At 45.6% G+C, this 18,684-nt stretch overlaps 1 protein-coding gene across 2 annotated transcripts; it reads left to right on the top strand.

Moving 5' to 3' along the window:
- The first annotated feature begins 606 nt into the window (after positions 1 to 606).
- Positions 607 to 14,336, top strand: LOC120846612. 2 transcript variants are annotated; one of them, XM_040503943.2, is made up of 4 exons: positions 607 to 877; positions 932 to 1,009; positions 14,006 to 14,155; positions 14,247 to 14,336. In XM_040503943.2, the coding sequence occupies exons 1-4, from the start codon at positions 826 to 828 to the stop codon at positions 14,306 to 14,308; spliced, it is 342 nt and encodes a 113-aa protein (XP_040359877.1). In that variant the 5' UTR covers positions 607 to 825; the 3' UTR covers positions 14,309 to 14,336. The 2 variants fall into 2 exon arrangements, with proteins under 2 accessions (XP_040359877.1, XP_040359875.1); XM_040503941.2 differs by having other exon boundaries at positions 607 to 1,009.
- The last annotated feature ends 4,348 nt before the right edge of the window (positions 14,337 to 18,684 follow it).

Below are 18,684 nucleotides of genomic sequence, written 5' to 3'. Positions count from 1 at the left end.
CTAAGCAAAGCCACAACTGGATGCAGCAAGACTAAAAGCTTTATAATATACTGTAAGGACTATGGCTTTATAATAAGCCTTTTATAGCAAAACATACTGATCTGAAAAGCGTTGTTTGTGGTTATTTTAAAGTGGTATACGGAAACTTCGTCGTATTGTATTAATTCTGGTTCACTGCACAGTTAAAAGGTTTGTCTTCGTTTGCTGCCAGAGAAATATAGCTTGCGATGAACTAAATCAAAGTTATGACTGCTGGTGTCATGTACATATTCAGAACTTTTGTTTATTAAAATAATTGTAATCAAGTGTTTTTATGGGTTTTAGCACTGTGATTAAGATACGTCAATGTGTTTTCTAAGAAAGACTACTAATTTGCAGTTTGTATCTTCTCCTAAAATAATTTGTAGATCTGAGCATGTATTCATACCTGAATATGTGCCAGGCATTCCCCAGTATGTGTATAATTGTTTACTAGGCCCGTAAGCTTCCCCACTACATCATTGCCGCTATGTTAGCGCTTCCCAGCTATTATTCGAGAGAGATAAGTGTTTCTCATGATCAATTAGGTTGAGATTGTTTAGGGTTAATGTTTTTGAGTTCCCCATTTTTTATTCCTGACAGAGCGCTTCAATGTCCGTTTATTTTTGGTTTGCCGCTATTTATCACCACAAGCAAAAACATCACGCCACTGGGATTAACCTGAAGCTCACCTCATGATTAACGACGCTGCCGTCCACTGTCTTAAGGTGGGCCTACGTTCATGGGTACTTGTCTAGTGGTTCTGGAGTTGATGTTGCTGAGATAACCGAGACGCCGATTTCTACGATGGCCTCTGTCAGCATCATGGTCAATTACAGCTGGCCCGAGCCCGAACCAGGCCAATCAACGTGCTGGCCCGAACCAGGCCAATCAACGTGCTGGCCCGAACCAGGCCAATCAACGTGCTGGCCCGAGCCCGGCCCGGGCCCACAGTCAAAAGTCCGAGCCCATCCCAGGCCTGGGCTTTCGGGTAAGCCCAAGCTCGTGCCCAGTTGTATAATCTTTAATCCAATCGCCATATTGAGATAAAGACGTCAAAATTCCTCAGTTTAAATGTCGGAAGTGCCTCAATAAGAGCAGGTATAAATATTAGTAGCAAATTTAATGATAAAAAAACTGCGCCGACTTTACTCAACAAGATTAACAATTTAATCAAGCGTTTCGTCTCCCATGCGGGGAACATCATCAGTGAAACCTTTAAGCAGGAATGTGCGAAAAAACTTCAACAATCTTATTTAAGAGGGCGCGGTACCTCTATTTATTCGTCCGTTTCAGCCAACAGATGGCGCGCGGCTCGAAACGTGGTTGAACGCGCAACTTCTAGATGGCGCCAGTATTGAGGTGTGAAAAGGCCCGCGTTATCCGCTGCGTGAAATAGATCCCGAAATGTGCCGTGTTCTCCCGGCGGTGGAAGTTTCTCCTTCCCTCGCGCGCGCTTGGTATGTACGCGCGTCGCGCGGTGGCCGAGTCCGGCCTCTGCGCTGTGTGATGCAGTGGGTGGCGCTCGTTTCTGTTCGGAGGTAGGAATAAAAATGCCGGTCCCCTTTTTTACGACGCTCGTTTCTATAGCTTGTTTTTCTTTTTTTATCTCAAGTGACCTACAGTACCGCCTGTTCGAAATCGTCCTTTGCGGTGAGCGATTAAGAGTCAGATTAGCATTTTATTTGGGTCAGCACTACACGTTCAATGGAGACCTCGGGCGGCGATGTAAATATGCATTGCTCCCCAAAGTGTGTCCAAGGTGCGCAATGACAATGGGAAGAGTATTGAAGGCGCGCGACCGTCGGTTGGTAAAATACGTGCGTTAGATTCACTTATTTAGTCTAATCATTTTTGCCAACGTCTTTTATCCGTTTCGACAAATGACATGGTCGAGTCTATTGATAACCTTAGCTAGATTGGACGTAAGAAGTGTCCGGGCTTTAAATAAATTTGCTTCGTTTATGTGAATGAATAACTGTTTTCTCTTTTCCGTGCTCGGTGCTATGCAAAAATCGCTGACATGTTATGGTAGCTCAGTGTGGCGGCGTTTTGCACGCTGACTCGCTATTGCATTCGCTGTGCACAATATGTGTTCAGATGGAATGTGCTAAATCGTATTTCCGATCGATATGATAGATTTACTTTGCTACAGTGTTAATTATATTTTCCCGATTTAAACTGGTTCGTCCCTGATCTGAGCCTAAGTTCAAATTCGAAGGGCAGACAGACTTAGCGTCGTAACAGCCGTAATGCCGCCCACAAAGAAATTAGTAGCTTGAAAGAAAAACAAAAGGATACGAGGTGGCTCAGTGTTATAGAAGTAATCAGTGTGCAAAGGATGCCATCGTACGTGTTTTTTTTTTTTTTTAACTCTCCGCATTGCTGGTAAACGCTCAAGGTACCAGCAAAGACAGCGAGCTGGCGTGAAATTTCCATCGAGCGGAAAACGAGTGTCATTTTTATTTCATCATGCGCTTTCATTTTGATATGGCTCAAAATGGGCGCGAAATAGTAACAGGTAAGGCAACAAAATTTAGATGTTAGGTCTGGAGAACCGCCATGCTCAGCCGTGTTGGGGGCATCTCTCGCGAGTCAATACGGCAAAGGTATTGCGCGTCGAACAGAGTTATCCATTTCAGCGAAACCTTGATTTCGCAAAACTATTGTGGCTCGAGTCGTGGCTTCAGTACTTGGAAGCCACGAGCGAGAAATAAATGACAGTTGATTTTGAAGGACAATCGCGACGTGGAAACCCATAAAAGAGAGTTCCAATAAGACGAGAGCTTCCCCTTCTCTTCAAGTGCGTGGGTTACGCTCTCAATCCTGCACCTGTGGTAACACTGCAGGCTCCTAAAATCGCTTTGAAAACGGTCCTGATCGCAACAACTTTTTTTTTTTTGTCGAGGCGCTATTTCATTTTTTTTTCTTTTTGTCTATCTTGATACCCCATGAGCGCAAAAACTACCATAAACTAAAAAAAAAAAAAAAAAAATAGTGGGCATACAACGACAACGCACCCACTGGGACCCGAGTCAAGGCAAGAACAACTAACTACTAAAAGGGGAAAAAAATCATGTTCGCATACACAGACAGAACGCCTCCATCGAAAGAAATGAATCATGCGCTTGTTCTGCCCAGGACCAACTTGAATAGGGGGGAGACCTGTCTATCGCGCGCCCTTCCTATGGGAGAGCTACTGGAGCTCTAGTTGACGTTGCGGCTACAAGGCGGCGCGCAAAGCCCCCCTATCGTTTTGAATGGGGAAGGCTGCGCGATTCACGTTGCGATGCTGAAACCTGTGATTTTGTCTTACAGGCGTCTATTAAATCATGAAATAACTTAACACTGGTGCAGCTTTGCGCGCAAAAGTTTCCTTTTATTGGATTCACACAGTAATAAATAGGTATATGAAGCATTTTTTTACACTAATTACAAAACAAATTCTATACATGATTCTCACAGAATTCTTACACCTTCAACACCTTTCGGGAAGTCGGTTTTTCTTTTATGACCTACTTTGCCCGGCGCTCCCCCATCATGTTTGATGCAATGTTCGTCAGGAAAGGCCTCGTGAACTTCCTGACCACGATTGTAACCCGGGTGGCTCTGTGATTTTGTGAGTTGTTGACTCCACAGCTAAATAGCGGGTTGCTCGCGATTGCCGACAGAACCTTTTAATTAACGGCAGCAGTGGCTTCCTCAATGCTCATAACCTCGTCTCGGCAGAATTAGATGCGCTCTCAAGCATTCTCAGAAAGTTGACGAAGCGGGGCCTGGCATAGCGCGGTACCCCACGGTCCAGGTTATGTGCTATAGCAACGGTTACGCTGTTGTGTGAAGGGGCCTTGATCTGGTGCAAGCACCTGTCGCAGGCAATGTCTTCAGCCGCCCTCACGAGGAAACCTCACATGAGTGCCAGAGTGATGGTTTGCAGTCCTGGTGCTGGAAAACCTCACAAAAAAATTGTTTTGCGTTTTTTACTAGTTTTAACTTTTTATAAACGAACGTCTGAAGTTCCTTTAAGAATGGTTTCAAAATCTTCATATTTCTCGGCGAAGCAGCATGCTGAAGTACTGGCTTTTGCAGCAGCGCACAAGAGGCTTCAAGAAAAATAAATGATAATGATGATGATGACCGATGACCGAGCATCCGCTCGGTCATCGGAGCCGCTCAGTTGCCTCACCGCAGAAAAGGGCGACTCTACTCTGTCTGAAGAGAACTTGAACGTTAAAATGTACTTGTATCCTTGGTCCAATAGGTGACATGTACACAATACAGAAGACAACGTTGTGACTGCCAAGGCTTCGTCAATTCCGGACGTTAAATATATTCTGACCGACGGTGCCGTTCTCTTCCAATTGTTCACATACTCGATGAATGTGTTCTCGAGTCAAAATATCGAGAGGTCCATCGGCTCCACCTCGGCCTCTCCAAGGCAGCATTGCTCTCGTTCACCGGTCTCGCCGTTCGTAGTAGATAAAATACTTGTGTCGCCATATATAACTGTTACAAGTACTCGGAAAGATGAGTTGCACGCAAGGAAGAAAATTAATTCCTACCATCGGATAAATCTCGAACACGGAGCACCGTTGGCACCGCTGTAATTTTCCGCATTTTTTATATTCCCATTCTCTTTATAGTCATCTGATGTAAAATGCAGCAAGCATAGGACAGTGCCCCCGCTATCACTTGGGTGCCATTGGGAGTTCTTTTTTAACTTCAAAAGAAAAGAAAAAAAAAAAAAAAACGAAAACAACTTTAAAACATGTCTTGACTGCCTTTTTTTTTCGTCTTCTTCTTTTTTTTTGTAATACAATATGTCGCTTTTAATCTTACTTTCCTAGATCACTGAGACGAAAAAAAAAAAATATTAAAAATCGGCATTTACCCGCTCTCGAGATTCTTCTGATTCATTCTTCGTGGACACTCGATGATGGAAATTCGTGAAGTGAAAATCTTTCGCCTTTTTTGCCATGCGAGGTACACAGCGGCAAGCAACAGTCTACCATTTAGCCGCAGTTCGAGTCGACACTTAAATTTTCGGATCGTAACACCCAGATTCCAGCGGCGCAGCCACCTCGCTTCAGTGCTCCCCAAGGCTTCCCGGACTGGATCCGGTAGGGAAGGCTGGGGTAGAGTTGCTGTATAGGCTCCCTACGGGAGCCAGAGTTGCGCATTTGTTTTCCCCGCGCCGCCACGCCGCTATTCGCCGAGATCCATCACGTGAGGAGCAAAGCATCCGTTGGCGTGCAAGAAAGCCACCTTTATGGTCGCTCCGCCGACGTTTCTCTTGCCCCGGCGTATGTTTCCCTGCTTTCTGCCTTCTTTTCCTCCTCTCCTTTTTTCTATGCGCGGCGGCGCGCGCGGCGCCGCTATTCGCCAAATTTAGTCACGTGAGGAGCAAAGCATCCATATCGTGCGGGAAAGCCGGCTTTACGGCCACGCGCCGAGGCTGAATGCGCAACTCTGCTACCGTAGGTAGCATATACAGGAACTCTAGGCTGGGGGGGCTCCGAGCGCCACCACGAGCGTTCGTGAGGAATGCGCGTACTACTGAGCCGGCGCTGAGCCACACTCTTAGAAAAAAGGGTATGGATAGTCCTCCTTTAGGGGAGGAACGGTCTTGTAACCTATGTTCCTTTAGAAAGGGAGAAACTTTCGGCCCTGAAGCTGGGGAGCAAAGTTCCTCCGTCGCTTGCATCTCAATATGGCGGCCCCGAACCGAGCAAATCGAGCCCAATAAGGCTTGACGAGGACGCTACGTCTCTTGTACGGGACGAGAGCAGCAGCAAATGACAGCGTAGCACGAGCTTTCCGCAAACTGTGTTTATTTCCGAAGCCAGATTCCCCCCACAGGAACAGAAACTTACGTTTCGAAAGCAGTTACTCAGTCTTCTCGTCGACAGCACTGCGATGTTAAACGGAGGCAACCGATACCCAGTTACTTCGCGCACTTTGCGTCTTACCTTTGGTGTTCCTCGAGTCACAATTCCTTCGTCAACCGCACATCACGGAGAAGGGCAAACTCAATCCGCGAAACCAAAAGCCGCTCTCGAAAGAACAAACTCGAAGCCGCTGTTTATCGCGTAGCGTGAAATCGCTAGCCACCAGATGGCGGGGTCAGGCAGAGTAATTGCAAGTAGCTAGGCTAGGTGGCGCTAGGTACCGCCCAATTCATGTTCTACAAAAAATAATTTGCTCTTTCTAGGCCACTACGGCGCTTAGGGATCCTCTACTATACACACATTACACTTAATACAGGCATCAGGTGAACATACATTGAACACATACACGGCACACACAAATATCAATACAACGGAACACCACACTAACCCGAACACTACACCCGCGATCTGCGTTTCCGTCTTTTATACTGGTCGTTTTGAACGCACGGAACTTTTCGGTGACTCCCTAAGCAATAAAAAATATACCCAGCATGTTGATTTTTTCCCAGCAATGTCATACCTCTGAGAATATTTTGAATGGCTTAGGGGATGAATCTCTTATTAAAAAGTAAACGCTCGGTCACGCCGTAAATATTTGAAAGCAATAAATCAAGCCGCTCCAATGCGGTTCGAATCCATGAGTTTGTTTCCCCACGCGGCACGTCGTAGCCTGTTTTTTTATTGTAGTGTTTGTTTTTCTAGTTGTGCTGTTCGCGGAAAGCTGCAACTGCCGTTTTGAAATAATCTCTGTTGAGTGGATATTCACTCAGCTGGAAGTAATGCTTCACGGGCTGAGAAATCGCTTTTCGATCAACTTGAATGCAGTCAAAGCGCGACTTGCGGCAGGTGTTAAGTGTACGGAGCTACGCCGTGGCGAACCCGAAAACTTCTAGCGCTCATCCCAGCGCGCTATGGAGGGCAGTTTCTCCAGGAACCGTAGTATATTTAAACAGCAAAATAAAGGGTAGCTTTTTTTTTCGATTGTACCAACTATTGTTTTTAATGCCGAAATTCCATACTGTAAATATACGTACTTTCCGTCACGATTTCGTACTGTTCAGTCCTTGCCCCAGAGCGCAATCGCTCTCGGGGACAATTCCGACAGTCACATTGGCCACTGTACGATAGGAGCTTCTACTGTTCAGACCAGCGTTCCAACATGACTGCACGTAATCCCTGAAGTGGTATTAAACTTTTTAATGTAAAGCGGAATGTCAACCCTCGACACCCCGCCCCCTCCGATCACGGCCCGACCAGCGGCATCAATGCCCAACAGTTTACGATCTCATCTTCTTGTTACATCAACGATACGCGAACACACGGTCACATCGGCGATAATTCCAGTCTTCTGTTCACAACCCACAACACTGCCATCACGATGTTGCTGCTATGTTGCTGACACGCACAAACACAGAACCACGTTGAACGCCGGTTGCACTCGGCATCGGAAAACAGAACCGAACTCAGGGGGGAAGGCACCCAGGCAGCCGGCAGCAAATCCTGCCTGTCTTGGACGCAGTTCCTGCGGTTTCCATAACGTCGAAAACGTCGACACAGTTCCGCGTGGTTTCGCTACTGTAGTGACTGCAGTGCTGTAGTTCCGTCGGTTCCGTACCGCGCGAGTCCCGCAATCCGGAGACGGCCATCGCCCAGTGTACGTGGCGCTGCTGGCACTGCTCCGGAACTTCGCTGTTTCTAGCGGCTTCGTTTGCTCGTTTGATAAAATTAGTGATAAAAACGTCAACGCAACCGAAATGTTTTTCACGTTTAGACTAGAAGACGGAATTGCAGGCGGCCTTCGCTGCCGCTGAAGCTCAATCACCTCAACAGCTCTTTATTAAACAAAGCGCGCCCTGCTCGAAAAACGAAACCGAAAGACGATGGGTCGGGAGGGCGAAAGCTTTCTCCCGTCTGCCTGGAGAAGGAGAAAAACGTTTCGTTCCTCCCCTTTTCTCGTGTCCGCTTGGGGTCGCGTCGGTAGAAGGGAGGAAGACGCGCCGTTGCTACTTTTTTCCTCCATTTTTTCTTAGAGTGCACCATTCACTAGACAGGTCTCCCCTTATTTAAGTTGGTCCTGGTTCTGCCAGTCTCGTTGTGCGTCTGTCAAAAGCCACAAAGGAGGAAGACGATCAGCGCCTACACCACTCCCCTCCCTTCCCTCCCCCTCTCCCCCCCCCCCCCCCCCCCCCACCACCACCCCTAAAAAGAAGAAAAGAAAGGTTTCTTGGGCGCGCGCGCGGTCGCCCAAGCGATGACCTTGGAGGGGTATGCGATTGTAGCAGGTTTGTTTCCCGGTTGTGCCCCTGTCTCAAATGCCACGGTCCGTTTCTCCCAAGTGCCCGTCTTATCTTCCCGAGTATCAACTCCGCAGTGATTCTGAATCATTCCGATGCTTTCCAACGTTGCAAAACTGTTAGACGAATATTTGCACAGAAGTATACACTGTTCGCAGAACTATCTACGGCGCTAAAATTCAAAAGCGCCGTGTTGGATTCGGGAACTCGTGTAGGTTTAGCTCATTGTTGGAACATTCTTATTCGCTCGATGAACTCCACAAAACGTGTAAATATTAGAATGAACTTTCCAGAGAACGATAGTTGTTGTCGGGGTTCCGACAACAATTTTATATGAAATAAAACTAAAAATTTTATTTCATAATCACAATCGTATCATCAAGGGCACGCCATTTCCTCATCACTTCTTCTACGAAAAGAGTTGCTGTATTCGTAGCACACACAGACGGAAACGGTTGAGACTGTGCCCAAATAATATCTTCTTTTGGCAGGTACTGCGCAGCGATTACACACAATGCCTCTAACATAAACATGCTGCTCCACATGTCTATTCACAAGATGCAATACATCGTTCTACCAACTTTGTCGAAATGGGCATGAAAGCGCGTAACCGTCACTTTTTTGAAGTTATACTTAGAGGTGAAGTATTTACCGTAAAAAGTCGTTAATTACTTATTTTTTGCCGTTCCACTACAAAGCTCGATTCACTTAAATTTTTGTTTTTATATCGTCTCTACAGCTCTTTTACGTCGGTACTTTCGTGTTAGAGGACATCACATAATGTGCGAAAAAAAACAAAAAAACGGTAGGATTGATGCTGCATAGCCTTTTTTTTTGTGGACATCAAGAAAAAAAAAAGATAGTAGTTGTCTTCACTTCGCACTGCATGTTTTAGCACGGAAGTTCCTATTTGGTTATGATGTCTTTACTTTCTTAAAAATTGTATACAGTAATTTAAATTACCGAATTACAAAAACATCGAAATTGTATAATTGCTTTTCGTTGGGACGCCATGACGACAACGACACTCGTGTTCCCTCGTGGTTTTCGCCAGCATTTCTACGATGAATTGCCAGGATCGCGAGATGCAACAGCGTGACACTCCGTCTTCTGTGACGTCATTTTTTGCACTTCGGGACCACTTTTGATGTATGGCCAGCATAACACGCTAAACACACTAGTCGGAGACGCGCTGCAGGTGCCATAGTACAGCTCCTAAAAGTAGCTGTCACGTGCTTTGCTCCGCGACTGTGATTCCCTCACAGCAGCTCTGACTGAGGGTTTCCAAATTACGGTGAAACGGAGTATAGACAAAACAGACCGGAAACGAGCTGCCAGCATACGATAGTCAAACTCCATCAAAAAGGATTATTTTCTTCCCAAGCTGGACGACATTTACCGGGCATCTTTAAAGCTGCGAAGCTCAAAATCACGCGTACTCATAAGATTTTTTTTTTCTCGCGTGTTTGTGATTTTTATGATGTCCTGCAAGCAAGAAAAAATATATATATGGTGAAGTCACTCCGAGGGGGTACCGATAACTGCGAGCCACGAACATGAAGGATTCGCTAACATCCGTCAGGAGTGTGAACGGTAAATCGTCACGCAAACATTATTCTCACAAGCTGCAAATATTTATTTGGCTTAGCAAGTAGAATACTAGTATACTAACGACATGTGATTATTGTACACAAGATACGATTTCTCGGTTCTTCAAAACCATTTCCCTAGTCTGAACGGTCGCGCTACGGGCCGCGGCTAGCCGTGCCCTCGATAGACTACGGAGCTGCGTTGTGTCGTCTGCTACTGTACCGCCAACAGGAGAGCGATAGCTCTGTGTGCTCCACAGATGCGTGTTGCGGTATAACTCTGTACGTCTGTCCTAGAGGAAGACAAAAAGATAGGCTCTGTGACCCCCTCCTAAGCTAACAAAAACAAACAGAAGTATACTCGTTTGGACTGAAAGGTTTACAAAATAGTGACCAGGCATTGGAAAAGCATATGTCAAAGAACTTGGTTTATGAAATGGCATCATTGTTTCGAGCAAGAAATCACCTGCTCACCACTGGGACGATGAAATCGTCACTATTTATTGCGTCAGGTATATTTGCGCTCATGAAGAAAAATCTGAACACATCCTTCTCCCAAAGTCCTGTGTCGAATAATAAACACTTTTTTAAACATCTATGCACAAATAACTCATTTTTTCTACACTTGTATATACACGTTAATTAAACGACGTCAAACCGCATTTTTGATTAGATCTTGATGTCTACACCAACTACATTCATATTTTTTAGGGCTTTATTGAACGATAACTTCAACTATAGTTAATGGAACACGATGGCTCGATCTCAACAAAAACCTCAACGTGCGAAGCTTCCACAGACGGTCGCTTGCGAGTATTCTCAATGTGAGACTTCAGAAGCTTTCGCTTGCCATAGGGAGCTTGCTTTCGACTACAGCACTGCACGGGCCCGGAAAGCGCGAAGCGCGCTGCTGTGGGGAGAGGTTGACTTACAAGATGACGTGTTACGTGGTCACGTAAGATGGTGTCATTTCGTGCAGCGTGATCACGTAAGATCACGTCATTTCGTATAACGAGATCATGTAAGATGACGTGTTTGTGTCACGTGATCACGTAAGATGACGTCAGTTCGTATGAACTGACGTCACCTTACGACAACGCCAACAACATTAGTGCCGTCCGGAACCATTGACCTTAGAAACGCGCCTCTTCGCTTGAAGAGCTGATATGCGTTGATTGTTATTTGTTTCTTTTGCCTACTACATACCATTCAAAAACTCGCCTTCTGGGTGCCACCAACTTCGTCTACTGGGCTGTAAAGCGCGTTCGAGCGTGCGCAATACCTCTCTAGGCCGAAAGATTGTACACTGAGTATGCGTTCACACCTCAATGACTTAGGCATTTTTCGTCAGGATAGATGCTCCTACGAGAAGAGCGTAATGGATATGTGAATAGAATTGGAAATTTGAAATGTTCTTGTCCAATCGCATTTTTCTTTGGTTATCAACGCTTTTAGCGTCATCACAAGACGTTGAACCCATAATACACTGGTGATTAAAAAATAAGCACCGAAAAACATGCACCGATTTTCGCTCAAAAATAAACACCGGAAAAAACATACCGTAATCATTACCCATGTCACCTTTTTGGGTGATATGTGAATTTCCAGAAGAACAGAGAGTTATCACCCTCCCCTAGGAATACCCTGACTACAGAGCAGGCGACCCGTTTTTCCCCGCGTTAGATTGCGGTGACCACGAACCGTACGGAGGTCACAGGACGTCCGTGAAAAATAAAAAGGAGGAAAACAACGATCTACTCTGTGCACGCTTCATCCCCGATTTCCCCGACCCCAAGGCCGAAGGACGTTTGTGTGAAGAATAACGATAAAATAAAACTTTGCGTAAAAAAAAAGCCCGTTTTTAAAAGAAAAAAAAAAGTAGAAACAAGTAAAACGCGTTGACGGACCGCGAGGTTGTGGAACACCTCGCGGTCCGCTTGCCACAGGACGATTGTCTTCGACCCATAGCTCCAAGGTGAATTTGCCACTTGCGAAAACACGGAGACCTACCCAGCGAGAACCAGGAAGGCGAGACACGCACACTGACGCCTCGGCGTGCAGAATGAAACAGGATACGGGCGCGGAATACGGCCGCGGAAGAACACCTCGCACAGTGCCGATCCGGCCGATATCCGAACGGACGATTTCGCATTTCGTGGACAGCGAGCGCCACCGCACGGGAGAGAGAGGTACCTTAAAAACGACGAAAACAAGCACCGACACCTTGGTTCTTTATATTTGCTGTAGTTACGGAACAAATCGACTTACATGAATAATTTGAATATTATTCGATTCCGTAATAAATTTAGAAGACACTAAGCGCAATACCTCGTATGTTTGAATTTATATAATTTTGTAAATTCGCTCCGAACGCAAGAGTGTCGAATTAGCCAATTTTGACCATTTTCATGATTTTTTAAAGAATATAATTAAATTGATGATGAAACATTTGTTGCGCTTAGTGTCTCGATAATGACTCAATGTCTTTAAAGCCGAAATTTTCAAGAAGATCCGCGCAGCCTTTATTATGTGAGAATTTTTTTAATTTGGTGAAAAACCTCATGTATTCTCTATGGGGCTCTGAGGTGCGCCGCCTCTTAAGCAAGTCCGCATAAACATGGGGGAGGGGGCCGCGGTTGGAGTTGCAAGCTGATGAGTCACTTCAGATGAACCATGATTCCACCAACCTTCGTGGACCCCACCTTTGTTCACACGCCAGAGTGGACGCATTCTCAAAGTCGAAAATGTGACCCGTATTCCAACAATGGTCTACAAGTTCCGTCTTCGCTGTGTTTGTTTAGGCGAGTGCAGCGCTTCCAGCCTGTCTCCCCAATGTAGGATGTGTCACAGTCTAGACAGTTCACTTTATACACAACACCGCACTGGGACTCTGGGGGGGTGTAATCTTTAGGTTTAGAAATGAAGTCACATAGTTTATGGTGGGGTTTGAAAGCTGTGCGGATATTCAAAGGGGCGAGGGCCCTGCGAATGGACTCAAAAGCACCTCTCAAATAGGGTATTGTTGCTTGCCCTGTCCTAAGTTGTCCATTATCCTGACTTCTTTGTCCCATCTGTTTGTGCGTGTTATCAATAAAACGTTTCGGATAATTCCGCTTCATCAGCAGGTCAACAATAACAGCATCCTCAGAAGCGCGCAAGCCGCCTCGGTGGCTCCGAGGCGAGAGCGCTGGCCTACGGATCCCCATGTGGCGGAGGCTTATTGCGGAGCAGGCGCCGTGTAACCGAGCTTTCGGTTGCACGTCAAAAGATCCCCAGGTAGTCTAAATTAATCCTCAGTCCTCCGCTGGGGCGTGCCAGATGCCCGTCGTTGGTTTAGCACGTAAATCCCCCAAATTTGACTTTTTTCTCAGAAGCGCGCAATTGAGGATTAGAAGAAATGCATTCGGACCGGTGTAGTAGGTTTTTTACGACAGCCCTTTTATGTTCGACAGAATGATGCGAGTTAAAGCTTAAGAGGTTGCCTGTATCACAGCTTTGCGGTACACTGTTGTATATAAGCGACCGGTACTATTTCGGAACACATTAACATACAGAAAAGGCTTTGCACCGTTCTGTTCAACTTCATGTGTGAATTGGATTGATGATTCAATGCTGTTTAAAGCTAAATGAAAGTCACAAAAGGGACATGGCAAAGGCCACGCATGCGACAAGAGCGAAGACGGAACTCGTAGACCATTGTTGAAATACGGGACACAGTTTCGACTTTGAGAATGCGTCCACTCTGGCACGTGAACAAAGGTGGGGTCCAAGCAGGTTCGTAGAATCATGGTTCATCCGAAATGACTCATCAGCTTGTAACTCCAGCTGCGGCCCCCTCCTCAATGTGTATGCGGACTTGCTTAAATAGGACTGTTGAAGTTTCTTTCGCTCATTCCTGCTTCAAGGTTTCACCGACGATGTTTCCCACATGGGAGACGAAACGTTTGATTAAATTGTTAATCTTGTTGAGTAAAGTCGGTGCAGTTTTTTTTCATTATGATTCCCGGCTTTTGGAATATTTTTGCAGCACATTTAATGAAGAAATGGATGCCGATAAACACCTGCCAAGGTTGACTAAAAATAAACAGAAACATCCAATCAATAGTTATGATTGCACTAAGCGGTTGCTATGTGGATGTTTTTTTATGTTCGACAGCTCAGCAAAGTCTGCGGATCTGGTTATGCTTCCTGTACGAGGCAGATCACGAAGCGGTTGCTGACTGGTCAGTTGCGAGAAAATTTTTGTGGGAAGGACGTAAGAGAAAGTTGACATTCAGGAACCTTCACCTTGCTGAGTGCATCATAAGTAATCTCTGGAACAGTAGTGCAGATCGCTTCACATGGAACCAGATTTATGGAATTGTTGGTGTCATACTTCTGTTGCTTTCTTTTATCAGATGCAGTGCAGAGCTGCCATAAATGTGAAGACTTCAAGTTAGAAACCATGGCCACGGATTAACTTCGCCACGCACCTGCCTGACATCAGTCATCTTAAATGGTAAGCTGGTCTTATTAAGCTGATGTTAGCACAAAAATCAAACTTTTCTAGAACAGTAAGTATGGTGTGCAATTTCTTGAAAGCATAATTTCTACATGAGAGTATTTGAATGCTTTAAATATTAAAGCCAGTGACACCTTTTTTGGTTTAATTTGAGAGCAAATACACAGGTGTGAACAGTATTGAATAATTTTAAATAAAAAAAATTTTGTTTGGAGTGTTCCTCTAAGAGGAAAAAATTTCATTATGTAATAGTACCTTATTATGGATTAAAAAGAATGCATAGACAACGAATTTTAAGAACACTGATATTTGATGTAAATCTAACAAACGAAAGTTAGCAATACAGTACATACATCCAGAATGAATGTGCTTTAAAAACAAGGCATAAAATACTTGTGATTTATTTACATCAGTTCCAATTCTTGCATATTTGAGTCACTTCACTTTGAACTTCTCTGTTTTATTAGTTTTGTTTCAAAGAATGGTAAACCACTGCTCACATATCTTTAACGTAACATTTTTTCGTTGCTTTTCAGGAACATTCTGCACCACAGGAGAGAGAGATGTGAACTGCCTTAAGCGGGCCTTGAATGCGCTGAGCTTTTTATTATGTTTATGAGACATTTTTTTTAAAGAAAAGTATCCTGCATAGTTCAGTAAGTATACTTTAGTTTAAAAACCTCATGCTGTCAATGCAGCATTGTTCAAAAATTATACTTTATTTTAAAAGCATCAAGCACTGCTCGTCTGTCTAACAGTAACAATAAAGAGTTAATGGCGATTTGTTTGGCACTGCAACTTTTTCTACAGAACGGATGTGCGTGCCTGACAGGCTGGGCAGGAATTTAGTGCGTTACTCACGTTCAAAGTTACGCTGCAAGACTGCAGCGGCATCTTTTGCCATGCAGTCGGTGCTACAGCTCTCATGGAATTCTGGTGTCCTCGTCACTAGAGCATATGACTACTGAAGCCTTAGACTTCAGTAGTCAATTCCTCAGGGCCGTTCGTCATAGCTTATGACAATGTTTGTGTCCAGTATTTCAGTTCTCTCGCATGTGGCGAGGTCCACCTCACTAAAACGAGTCAGCATCAGTAGTGTCGCCTTCCTTGTCAGTGTCGTCTGCGTTGATCCTGTGGTAAAGCTTCTGAGCTTGATGGTGAAAAAAAAAAACTTCAATATAAAGAATGTCTGTTGCGGGCCTGATTGCTACATTATACATCTGTAATGCGCCATTTGGGTATACATTGAGAGCATGCACGGGCCATACAGCAAATCTGCCCTCTGAGCTCTTGTTTTGTAAAGAATTGGACTCTTATCCGTTTAAATTTTTCTCTAGGACAGTTTACACGCTATATGCTAGCATAAAATGAAGGCTGCTTAGGCACATCCTTGCCCTCCTGGCATAGGGCTGGTCCCTATACCAGGAAAGGTAATATTTCTGAGGTATGTACATGGTACATCCACAGGATCAGGCTGAACATCCTACAATGGTCCTGAATGTCCAGCTGCATCAACCAGATTGCGTTAGTGGTACGTTTTCTGGGGAACCATTTTGCACTGCACAGTAGATACTTTCAATGTTGGATGAATCGTAGCAGATATCCACTGGATATGTTAAATGTCCGAACAACACATCTCTCGGACGTTTAATAGACGGTTGCTGGTTGACTGGGTACCATCAAACCAATGTGCACCGGGGCACCTGTTGTCAATTACCGCTCATTGGTTTTCGCCCCCTAAACGCCATCAACCCAATGTGCACAGGGGTGCCTGTCGTCAATTGCCGCTTATTGGTTTTCGCCCCATAAATACCATCAATCCAATGTGCACAGGGGGGCCTGTTGCCAATAGCCACTCATTAGTTTTTGCCCCATAAATGCCATCAACCCAATGTGCACAGGAGCACCTGTTGCCAATTGCTGCTCATTGGTTTTTGCCCCATAAATACCCTCAATGCAATGTGCACTGGGGTACCTGTTGCCAATTGCTGCTCATTGGTTTTTGTTTCATAAATGCAATCAGCCCAATGTGAATTCCCTAAAGGATTACCAATTCAGCCCAATGTGAATTCCCTAAAGGATTACCAAATGGTGCACATAGGTTTTTGTTTCATAAATGCATATTGCTCAATGTGTCTGGACCTACAGTTGCACATTGGTTCAATGTGAATTTTGGCCTCATTTCACATCGCCCATTTCCAGCAGGGTTGGACATGAGAAGCGTAATCGTTACGTCGGTTTCACTCTCTGTCCTGAGATAGGCCACTGCCCCGTAGGCCCTGGGACTAGCGTCGGAAAACAGATGAAGTTGGACAGTCGTGACGTCGCTGTCCCTTTTCAGGCTGGTGTATCTTCGTGGAATCGACATCTCCCGAAGCGCAGAAAGTTGGGAACACCAGTCCGACCATTCCCCAGCGATGTTGTCAGGAAGATGTTCGTCCCATCTCAATGCCAGCTCCCAAAGTGTCTGAAACAATAGCTTCACTGTGACGACGACGGGGGCGATCACCCCGAGCGGATGATATATTCGGGCAGATGTCTGGAGAAGACCGCGCTTGGTGAGCTTGGTGTTGTCCACGAACCCGAGTACATTTTCCAGGTTGACAGTTAGCCGATCATCCACTCTGTTCCAGAGCAGGCCAAGGATCTTTACGACTTCTGCGTTTTGGCCTGTGGTTTCTGACCTGTCGTTCGCTTCGTTTGAGTTGAAGACACGCTGCAGGTTGTTGTCGTTTGTGTTCCACTTGCATAGTTTCATGCCCACTCCTGTCATGATGACACTGGCTTCTTCGTAAATTACACGAGCTTGAACATTTGTCTCCGCGCCCGTAAGCAAATGGTCAACATGCAGACACGTGTCGATGATCCCCGAAGTCTCGGGGTACGTTCCTTTTACACTGTCTAAATGATGTCGAATCGTGGCTGAAAGCAGAAAGGGGCTGCATGACGCCCCAAAGGGCACTCGCGTCATGCTCCATGTCTCAGGCGGGTTTGCCAATTCGTCACCCCTGGGCATATCTTTGAACCAGAAAAAGCGAAGAGCGTCTCTGTCCTCCGGGGCGAGGGAGACCTGCAGAAACGCCTTTTCTATGTCGGCGCTAAGAGCGATGGGGTGCTCACGGAAGTTCAAAAGCACTTGCAGCAGCTCTGGGTTCAAGTTGGGCCCAGCATGAAGATGATCATTAAAGGGGGACCAGCAGAAATATTCTTCCGCCTGGCGGAAAGTCCTCCTCGCCCTCTATTTTTCTTGTATTGAAGCACGGCGAGGCGAGGGGAAAGGTCCTTTTTTGCGCCGGCTTCTTCTGAGAGGATAAGCCGAGAAAATCCCCATTCTGAGCGACGGGCGATGGGTGCGGCAGCAGCGACCTCGTGAGTTAGAGGTAGCTTCAGATCCTATCGCGTAATCTGCCCCATTTTTTTGGCGCTCACCAAGCCTAGCCCCTCGGGTGTAGGTTTTACGGAGCTGCAAGGCTGCGCCCGCGCAGTCACCGAATTTCAGCTGTCGAAGGTCTTTGGTTTAGCCTGTGGCAAAATAAACGCATACTTCAGAGCTGCGATGCATTCCCGCACCCATTGAAGGAACGTTTCATAGATATTTTTGGTTGATCAAGGAGCTCGAGAGACATGCGCGAGAAGTGGTGACTAGAATATGTAAGGATGACTTACATCTTCACAAAACATTCCATCTTCAAAAAAAAAAACGGCTTATCATGCTGAAACCTGCCTCAAATTGGGATCTGTGGAAAAGAAAACGATGCACCAGGCGCGGGCATCTTCTAGAAGGTCTCTGTTTTTTTAGCAGCGAGCACAAATTATTGGAGAACTTTAGCAGACTATGTTTTTAGGCCACGCTATATTTAGCGGGAGCTCGCGCTGCCACTTCCATGCATTCTCTGAAGCGCGCGCCTGAAGTGGCAGCGGGCCTTTGAAAACGATTTACAGAAATGCCCTGTTGTGTGCCTAACTCGCGGAACATGATGGCCAGCAAAATGTATGAAATTCATATATACACATTCCCAGCAACCACCTGAGGTGAGAGGGCATCAAGGGTGGATGTCAATTTTAAAAAGGTTTAGTGGGTCGCTTTTAGCCACTTAGATAACCGTACGGTTCGTACCCCAGGACGAAATGTAAGCTAGACTCGCTCTTTACATTCTTTATTGAGTGCGGCTATGAAGCGGAAAAGACAATATTAAAACCCTTTTTGGCGAGTCTAGCGTGTCGTGTTATGGTTCAACGTTGCTTGTATCGGTACCATAGCACGGGCCGCCACTTCGAAGTATTTGTGCTGTCTCAAAGAAACTAAAGCAAAAGCAGACAATATTTTTTAACGT

The sequence above is a fragment of the Ixodes scapularis genome, unplaced genomic scaffold (genome assembly GCF_016920785.2).
Source record: "Ixodes scapularis isolate PalLabHiFi unplaced genomic scaffold, ASM1692078v2 PGA_scaffold7__128_contigs__length_106722199, whole genome shotgun sequence".
Lineage (NCBI taxonomy): Eukaryota > Metazoa > Arthropoda > Arachnida > Ixodida > Ixodidae > Ixodes > Ixodes scapularis.
The sequence above is the reverse complement of the archived record's forward strand: the minus strand, read 5'-3'. Positions and strand labels throughout refer to the sequence as shown.